This window comes from Cebus imitator, unplaced genomic scaffold, assembly GCF_001604975.1.
Source record: "Cebus imitator isolate Cc_AM_T3 unplaced genomic scaffold, Cebus_imitator-1.0 Scaffold19, whole genome shotgun sequence".
Taxonomy (NCBI): Eukaryota; Metazoa; Chordata; class Mammalia; order Primates; family Cebidae; genus Cebus; species Cebus imitator.
In genome coordinates this window covers 11,327,637-11,337,638 of record NW_016107334.1, presented here as the reverse complement: position 1 = coordinate 11,337,638, position 10,002 = coordinate 11,327,637, and the positions used below count along the sequence as shown (strand labels likewise).

The following is a 10,002-nucleotide window of genomic DNA, read 5'->3' as shown; positions in this document are numbered from 1 at the left end:
GACAGAGTTGAGTAAGGAAGTAAGTCTCAGGGATGTCAGAGGAGAGCTATGTTTTAGTTGCAGTGGAGATTCTAATATGGCCTGCAGAAGAAACTGTATGTATATCCATACATCATACTACACAATGGAGCATTTATTTTATGAGTTTCTAGTTTATAATTTGAAATAAATTAAAAATTAAAAGTTTTAGTCTTCCAAAAAAAATTTAAAAAGAGTCAGAAGAAAAGACACAGAGAAGTCCCCGTGAAGGCAGAAGCAGAGTGTGGATCCACACATCCATACAGCCACAAAAAATGTTGGAAGAGGCAAGGAAGGCCCCTCCCTGAGAGCGTTTGAGGGAGCGTGGCCCTGCCAACACCTCGATTTTGGACTTCTAGCCTCCAGGATTGAGAGAATAAATTGGTTGTTTTCAGCCACCAAGTTTACATGATCTGTTACAGCAGCCCCTGAAAACACAAAGCCCCACTGCTTCTTTTCATCACTGGCAACTCCAGGAGGTCTCCCAAAGGAAGGCAGCAGGCTATACAAACTTATACCTACCTCAGGTAGAGGTAACCAGGCTTTGTTCTGGGTCCCTAAGTAATGATTCAGAACCAAACACTGCAAATGCTCCTGCTGCCTACATTTCTTGGAGAAAAGGATGAGAAGAAGAGGGTTCACACAGGCTCCACTGATGTGGGTCTGACTGTCTGCTTCAGTTTCCACCTAAGTTGGTTTGCAAATATAACACTCCTTATGAGATTTGCAGAACCAATCAGAAAGGCAGAAGAAACTGCACAAAGAAAAACCGATGGGCACAAAGGCCCAAGAGAGATGGAAGTATGGAATAAGGCATGCGACCCTGCCCTTTACACTGGCAGAAGCCTTTTCATACAAACTGCCATAAAAACAGAGAAACGCAGATACATAAATATCTTCATATAAATCTTCACATATGCCTTGATCAGTTTTGGTAATACATCCTCGCATTTATTTATTTATTCAGAGACGGAGTCTTGCTCTGTCACCCAGGCTGGAGTGCAATGGCACAATCTTGCCTCACTGCAACCTCGGCCTCTGGGATCAAGAGATTCTCCCGCCTCAGCCTCCTGAGTAGCTGGGATTATAGACACACACCACCACGCCTGGCTAATTTTTATATTTTTAGTAGAGAAAGGGTTTCACCATGTTGGCCAGGCTGGTCTCGAACTCCTGACCTCAAGTGATCCACCAGTCTTGGCCTCCCACAGTGCTGGGATTACAGGCATAAGCCATCACGCCTGGCCCTCACATTTGCAAACAGGCACAAGCTGGTGCATTCCAAGGTCTGACAGGCATTGTTGATGTCTGCTGTTGGTTTCCGCCCACCACTCTAGAGTCAGGACGTACATCCTACTATCTTTTAGACATATGATGGTACCTTATGTCTCAAATGCTCCACGTGCAGTTGCTATGAAACTAGCAAAATGAAACATCATCTAGAAAATAAATCCAAAGGGTACAAGAGAAATATGAATCTGGTAACACAATGTTCTCCAACTTAAGAATATAAAGTATTCTACATCTCTCTTTAAAAGAGCCACTCACTCCAGAGTATTCATAGAGCATGCCCTTCCCTTTGCCACTGTAAAATTAGATGAACGTACATTTGCAAGTTAACTTTGAGTGGAAATTGTGAAATGATTATCTAAGATCACGGAAAAGCTCAACAAAAGCTGCTTGCCTTTTCCAGGCCACCTCTTAGTAAGATGGTTTTTATCCCTGGCCTTAACTCACTGCCTACCTGAAACATGAATTTCCTGGATATAAAAGTTACCCGGGTTTTATTTCCTTGTGTCCTCTCTTCAGAAATTCTGTGTTTGGAGAATGTTTTCAGAAGCAGCACCCCACTGATGAAAAAGAATAAACCTAGTTTCCTAACTTTGTGACCAAATGCTGCTAATATTGATGTCTAATAGTTCCTCAAATATTATTCCCACACCTTGATTTTTAAACTGGGCCAGGCGCAGTGGTTCACGCTTGTAATTCCAGCAATTTGGGAGACCAAGGCAGGTGGATCACCTGACACCAGGAGTTGGAGACCAGCCTTGCCAACATGGTACAACTCTATCTGTACTTAAAATACAAAAATAAAATCGCTGGGCACGGTGGCGTGCACCTTTAATCCCAGCTACTCGGCAGGCTGAGGCAGGAGAATCATTCGAACCCCAGAGGCGGAAGATGCAGTGAGCTGAGACTAGCCATTGCATTGTAGCCTGGGCAATAAGAACAAAACTAACTAAATAAATAAATAATAAAATTTTTTATACTGAACATCAAGAAAACAGATTTCCCTAATATACTATTTCCCAGTCACAAATAATTAAAAATCCATTTATTCAACAAATATTTACCGAGAAGCTATTTTGTACCAGACGTCAGTTGCAGGGGCTTTACGGCAATGGATGAAACAGACAAAAGCCCTTCCTCATGCAACTTACATATTAGGGAGGAGAGGGAGAATACATATGAAAAATAAATACAATAAACAGTATGATAGTAGTTGATAAGTGCACAAGAGAAAAGCAAAATGGGAGATAAGACTTGGAGCTGATATCTCCCATACACCCATATACCAGCAATCTGAGAAACAATCTTCAAGTGTTACACCTTCTCCCTTCACTGTAGTGAGTCTTCATTTATTTGCTAACATCTTCTCCCACAGACATGTCTTAATTCAACTGCTGCTAGCCTTGTCTTTTAAGTGTTGTCACTTGCTGCTCATCACATTAAAATATCTTTCTTCTCTTTTTTTTTTTGAAACGGAAAAATATCTTTTTTTTTTTTTTTTTTTTTTTTTTGAAACGGAGTCTCACTCTTACCCACTGGAGTGCAGTGGCATGAGCTTGTCTCATTGCAACCTCCCCCTTCTGGATTCAAGCGACTCTCCCGCCTCAGCCTCCTGAGTAGCTGGGATTATAGGTATCCGGCACCACGCCTGGCTAATTTAGTATTTATTTTTATTTATTTCTATTTATTTATTTTAGTAGAGATGGAGCTTCACCATGTCGGTCAGGCTGGTCTTGAAGTCCAGACCTCAGGTGATCCGCCCACCTCTGTCTCCCAAAGTGCTGGGATAACAGGTGTGAGCCACTGTGCCTGGCACATTAAAACATCTTTTGGGGAATAAATTTCTTTTTTAAAAAGACAAATTGGTGGGGGCGGAAAGACACTAACATTTACCTATTATCAAGCCAGGCCAGTGGTAGACACCTTTGTATTCATTATCAGAGTTGACGTGTATATATCCCCATAAGGGAGATGGCACGATTCTCATTTTACAGAGGAAGAAATGGACACTCCAGGGACTCGCTTAAGGTCACACAGTAAGTGGCACAGCTGAAATCTGAACTTTGCTGCCTATATTTGTCTTACCTTCAAAATTCTCCACTTTTGGGATTCTTTTTCTTAACCCATCTTTTTCTTGGCTTATCACTAAGGATCATTCTTTCATACTGTCTTAGATGGCAGGAATTACTTTCCTCAATTATTTAAAAGCAGCCTCATCTCCTTTCTCTATAACCCTAGGGTTAAATTAGACTGCATTCAAATGAATGGAATAAAACCTTTATGAGCTGCACTGACCACCAATTTTAAAATTAAAATAACCACTGACTGTCATGACAACTGGCATCTTTTTTCTGCAGTCGTCTTCCGTTTACTTATTTCTTTTGCAAAAGAACCTTAAGCCTAAATCTGAAGCCAGTGGGATACCTAGGTGGCCCCTGGGATTCCGCATGGATTACGAAATATTATGAATAAAATGCAATACACAATGCTGTAGATAATCAGCAGCGTAAACCAGTAAGATCCAGACGTTTTTCTTTACGGGTGTTCTCTGCGCATTACCTCAGTAACAGTTTCCAGGTCGGAGGAACTGGAACGCATGCAGTTTGGAATACAGTCCCTGACAATGCACTAATCTCGGAACTTACTCCCCTTGCCTCGCTCGTCCTCTACTATGCACTGAGCAGCAGATGAATTTTTGAAAAATAACTAGGAACGCACACGGGGATACTAATGAATTCTCTGCTGTCTCCTCGAGAGCCTGGCTGGAAATTCTGAGTCAGAAGCCTTCGGAACGGAGCAGACAGGACCGAGGCGGGAGGCCGACGCCGGTGTGCGGGTGCCGGAGTCCCGGCCGCTCCCCGCCGCAGGCACAGCGAGGGTCTCGGCCGAAGCCGCCCGCCGGCGCGCGGCACCAGGCGGCGCTCGGCCCCGGGCTGGGCCATGGCTGCTGCGCCCCGCGCGCCCCGCGCCCCGTCGGGCCCGGCAGCCGCGGCCTCGCCCCCCGCCCCGGCCCCCGCTCGCGCTCCCGCTCCAGCTCCGGTCCCCGCTCCGGCTCCCGCTCCCGCTCCCGCTCCGGCCCCCGCCCCGCCGCCCCGGCCCGCGCCCGGCCCGGCTGGGGCTCCGCGTCCGCGCGGCCGCCTCACCACAGCTTCCTCTTGAGCGGCAGGAGGCTGCCGCGGTTGGAGGGGGTGACGCCGATGGCCATCTGCAGCACCGTCAGGTATTTCTGGTACTTCATCTTGTCCCCGCTCCGCTCGCGGGCAGGGCCCCGCCGCCGCCGCCGCCGCCGCAGACACAGCCCCTCCAGGCGCCGCATAGATCAGCTCTGGGCCATCCGCCGCCGCCGCCGCCACAGCTCCCGCCGTTCCCGCGCCCGCCGCGCCCGCCGCTGCGGCCGTGCGTGGCCCGGGCTCCCGCTCCCGCCGCCGCCGCCGTCGCCGTGCGTGCCCGGCCGCTCCCGCCGCCGCTGCGCGTGGCCCGCAGCTCCCGCCGCCGCCGCCCCTTCCAGCCCCGCAGGCCGTGGCCCCCGGCGCGCGCCGGCGGGCGGGTGCGGGTCTCGCGCGCGGCCGGGCTGGCGCGGCCCGGGCACCGGAGCCGCGGGGCGAGGCCGGGCCACCTGCGCACCAGCAGCCCTGCCCAGGCCCTGCGCCCCCGCGTGCTGCGGTGTTTCCAGGCGCTGGCGGGAACTCCTTTTCAACCGTTAGCACCCAAGGAGAATCCCAACACGCTTACAGCGCGGATTAAAAACAAAAACAAAAACAAAAAGCCTATTGCTTTGTAAAACCATCAATGTATGTGTTCTACCCCAAAGTGGTTGTTGACAATTTCACATTGACATATAATGCATATTGCGGATACGGTAATTCTTCTGGACGCTGGAAATGACTGAACCCTGAAAAACTACCTTAGTAATCAGTGGGAAAAATCAAGATTGTTCCGCGACTTTAAACAGCTGTTCTCAAAACATTCAAAGCAGTCCAGGCGCGGTGGCTCACGCCTGTAATCCCAGCAGTTTGGGAGGCCCAGGAGGGAGGATGGCCCGAGCCCAGGAGTTCCCAGACCACCTCTGGGCAGCACAGTGAGACCCTGTCTCTACAAAATAAAAAAAAATTAGCCAGGTGTGGTGGTGTGCACCTGTAGTCCCAGCTACTCAGGAGGCTGAGGTGGGAGGATGACTTGAACCCGGGAAGCCGAGGTTGCAATGAGCCAACGTCGCATCGCGGCACTCCAGCCTGGGTGACAGAGCAAGTCTTTGTCTTGGCAAGAAACAGCAACAACAAAAGAACCATTCGAAACTCAGTTAACTAATGGTTACAAATACATTGCATACGAAAATGAAAAAAGATTACCAGTTTAAAACATTCAAACATCGAAAATTATTTTATGTCTTTGCAAAAATAAAACTTGTTAAGGATAACTTGAACAGTACTTTTCTTCTAGTATAATTCTTATACACCAAGAGAACACCTTTTCTGTGCCTTGGCAAAACACCACATTTGGATTACAGGCAGTATTTTATCCTTTGCACTTCCAATGCCGTGCAAGGTCTCAGAGAGTTCCTTTAATGTAAAATTTTTTTGTGGACCTCACTTCCTCCGGGACGTCCTCATCCTTTTTGTCACAGCCGCTTTCCTTATTTCAGTGTGCTTTGAGTAAGTTTCACTGATTGCATATCTAGAGTCTCTGGAAAGTCAGCACTCCCACAGTTGCCTATTTCTTCTGTATTACTTTATTTGCATTCAATTCGAATTTCACTTCAATTCTATCTTTATCATTTTTTTATTTCTTTGCTGCACTTTCATCTTTGTTGACCCATTCCCTTTCAATTATCCATTTTAATATAATGCTTTGTGAGTTTATCACTTGGAGAAAAGGAAGCAACACAGTTGCACACTTTGCTGTCAGTGCCTAAGCTAACATGTGCAATGACCTGTCACTGACAAATTTTGAAAGAACTGCTTTGATTGGTCACTGGTTGTTATGGATGTCTACTGTTTACGTAGGGATTTATGGACTAAAGAGCTAGAAGCAAAGATTGTACTATATGTCCACTAATATGCCATGATAACTGAAATTTGTTTTTTGTTTTTATTTTATTTTATCACCTAGATAGTAGTCACCTTGAGACAGGCTCTCACTCTGTTGCCCAGGCTGGAGTGCAGTGGCACAACCGTGGCTCACTAGAGCCTCTTCTTCCCAGCCTCAAGCGATCTTTCCACCTGGGCCTCCCAAGTAGCTGGAACTGCAGGTGTACACCACTAAGCCTGGCTAATTTTTGTATTTTTATTTTTTGAAGAGACAGGATCTCACTATGTTGCCCAGGCTGGTCTTAAACTCCTGGGCTCAAGCAATCCTCCCACCTCAGCCTCTCAAAGTGCTGTAATTATAGGCATGAGCCACCATGCCCCATCCAGTAACTAAAATTTTAACCATATTTTGAGGTACAGGTGTTCTTCAACTAAATAGCTGACATTATCATAGCTGAACCTGCAAAGCAAGTGATGCCTATTTGCATATATTCATACTATATATAAGTGTATATGTATAGTATATATGAAGAGTATCAGTAATAAGCACCTATGCATCCACCAGGCAGAAATGTTACCCCGCTCCCTCCACAGCTTATTCCTCCTATACCTCTATATAAACACTTCAGCTTCAAATTAATTCACATGTAAGATTAAAACAACACAATTTCCCCGGGGTTTGGGTTCCCAACATGATTTCACACTTAGGTAGGAAAGCAGGTCTAAATATTTTACTTTCATTTATGCAGAAGATTTAGCTCTCACATAAAATGAGGAATTGGCGGGTTTTAGACACTTCGGATGTATACCCACCCCTGGGAGAAGACCTCCTTGGAGCAGAACTTTTAAGAATATCAGAGCCTGTTCTTATATATTCACCATTTCAAATGTATGTTTGGCCTTTTGCCTTACCTTGTCATAATACTTGTAAGATATTTGTTGAAAATACGACACTGTGCTCAAAGATTTAGACACCTGGAGGCTGAGGGGCCTATTCAGGATAATGAGCAATAAAAATAAATCTGGGAGAAGCACTTCTAGAGTGATAGAAAACCTCCTTCTCCATAAAAGGGAGCACCCTGGCAAAAATGGTTAAAACCAACTCCAGAAATTCACCAAAAGCTTACAACAATCCAAGGAGTATTTATTCAAGAAAAATTACTGAATCTTGGTGAGTACAGTAAGCTTTACGGCATTTTGATCTGCCCAATTCCCATCTCCTTCTCTCCAGCACTACAGTAGCCTGGTAAGCCAACAGTCTCACAACTACAGTAGCTTTGAAAACCATCCAGCAGCCACGGGACAGGGCAGAATGGGTTTAGATCATCTCAAAAGCCCCATGCTAAGTAAAATGTCATTATTTGACCCATCTGGAGGCACCTTGAAAAGTTCCATTCTCAGGGCTTGTCTTTATTTGACCCAGCTCAGAACTTGCTCTGTGCAAACAGCCCTATCCCTAGTGCATTTGTGGAAAACAATCGGTAGCAACTGTTGAATGTCACAGTTACCTGAGGTGATGAAACTGTTTGGTACTAACAAGAAGCTAACCACAAAAGTTGAAAGGAAACATGGGAAATCAGAGTCCATATAGTTCCTTGAAAATCTTTGACATAGACCTATGAATCCAGAATGTCATGCAAGATATGCATGTGCATGCAGGGCTGTGAACACACTCAGAAAACACCTGAGAGACTCTAATCTCTCACTTCTATCTGACCCTTAGTTGCAAGCAGAAAATAAAGGCTAAGGAAGAATTGTAAACTACCTACCACAATGTACAAGGCATACGCCAGCATACACCTCTCAGCAAAGGCTAGAGGATTTATTGGTTGAAAGCATTTAAGAAAATATGTGTGCAATCATTAGCTAAGCACTAAACTATCCAAGCAGAGACTTTAATGGCCGCACACAAAAAAGAATACAGACTTTATAGATTAGTCCAGCAAAGTCACAAAACCAATAACAAAGCTCAGTGGAGAGGAGGGGATACGATTTCTAGAGTTGCCACATTATGTTGTTCAAAATGTCCAAATCTCAACAAAAAAATTCACCACGTGCACAAAACAAAATTATGGCCTATATGCAGGAAAAAGCAGTTAATAGATACCGTTCCTGAGGACTTCCAGGCATTGGGCTTACCGCTCTTCCCACTGCTGTAGCCCTCACCCCGACTCCATTTAAAGTAGCCAATCAGGATCGGCTTAGATTGTGCTGTCTGACCCCAGCCAATGGGGACTGGACACAGCAGCAGGGACTGACTGCGTTATGGATAAAAACCCCTTCCCCGCTTTGTCCAGTATGCCCTCACAGTGACTGGAAGAACAAGCAGCACCCTTCTGCAGAAGCAAATTTATCTTGCTAAGAAATCCTTTATTTGAGTGCTTATTTTCTTTGTGACTCCGAGCTCTTATTTCCAACAGTATCCTCTCTCACTTCAGTGAAAATGGAATTATATTCTCAGGAGAAAAACTAGAGAGTAGCATTAGGTACAACAGGGTGGGCTACTAGACTAAAAAGGAGAAGGTTACAGGAAAGCTGTATATGGAGTGTTAAGATGCTAAACTCCTGTCACCCAGATCTAGAGTGCTAGCAACCTCAGGCAAAGATTTACATATCTCCCCATGTGGACCATCACAGTTTTTTGTTAAATCCATAGATTTCATTGTTGTGACTATTTAAACATTGTTTAGTATTGTGCTGTGATTATATTTTCCTGCCTTATACAATTTCTTATTTTACCTGGAGTTAATAATTGCTTTGTTTTCAACTTGTTGTTTTCCTGAAACCCGTGACTAAATGTTCCCACATCCACAACAGTAATGTCAAATGCCTGCAATACAGTTTTCCACACACTCAAACCAGTCTATCCATTTCATTTTTTCTTGGACTCAGCCCTCTGAAGCCCCCCATCCTGCTGCTTCTCTCTGTACAGATGTGCTCTCCATGCTTGTGCCCAGTTCAGAGGGGGAGAGAGAGAGAGAGAGAGAGAGAGAGAGAGAGAGAGAGAAAGACAACAGAGACAGAGAGAGACAGAGAGACAGAAAGAGAAAAAGAGAGAGAGAGAGCTGTTTATTTTAAGGAATTGGTGCATGTGATTATGGAGACTTGATAAATACAAAACATGCAGGGTAGCAGGCAGGCTGGAGACCCAGAGAAGAGTTGTAGTTTGAGTCCAAGGTCAGTCAGTCAGGGTCAGAAATTCTTTTTGCTCAGGAAAGGTTGATTTTTATTCTATTAAGGTCTTCAACTGTTTGGATAAGGCCCACCCCCATTATGGATGGTAATCTGCTTTACTCAAAATTCACCAATTAAATGTTAATTACATCTAAAAATTGCCTTCACAGAAACATTCAGAATAATGTCTGACCCCCCATGTAGGTTTGAAAAGGAATGAAGAGGAAAGAGAGTGGTAAATATATTGATGTATCTAAGCAAATACTGATTAATAAAATAATAATAACAATGTCTTAATGGGTTAAAAAGAATAATTAAAATACATAGAATAATAATTTGTAAGTTGGGAATTAAGTAAAAAGAATTAAAGTATTCTTTCTCCTTCCTTCCTTTCTCTTCTTTCTCTCTCTCTCTCTCTTTCTTTCTTTCTTTCTAATAGATTTTTGCTCTTGTTGCCCAGGCTGGAGTGCAATGGCATGCTCTTGGCTCACTG

At 44.8% G+C, this 10,002-nt stretch overlaps 1 protein-coding gene and 1 long non-coding RNA gene across 11 annotated transcripts in view; one reads left to right on the top strand and one right to left on the bottom strand.

Moving 5' to 3' along the window:
• Positions 1-4,670, bottom strand: part of TJP1 (tight junction protein 1) — a 237,820-nt gene extending 233,150 nt beyond the window's left edge. For 6 of the 9 annotated variants that reach the window (XM_017518967.2, XM_017518974.2, XM_017518986.2 and 3 more), the window contains exon 1: positions 4,452-4,670. In XM_017518967.2, coding sequence (XP_017374456.2) covers positions 4,452-4,624 — 173 coding nt within the window. In that variant the 5' untranslated portion in view covers positions 4,625-4,670. The remainder of the gene's footprint in view (positions 1-4,451) is intronic. The other 3 variants (XM_017518997.2, XM_017518982.2, XM_017519009.2) reach the window with 2 other exon arrangements.
• Positions 4,412-10,002, top strand: part of LOC108296547 — a 37,036-nt gene continuing 31,445 nt past the window's right edge. For both annotated transcript variants that reach the window (XR_005198440.1, XR_001821915.2), the window contains exons 1-2: positions 4,412-4,528; positions 9,680-9,744. This is a non-coding gene — a long non-coding RNA (uncharacterized LOC108296547). The remainder of the gene's footprint in view (positions 4,529-9,679; positions 9,745-10,002) is intronic.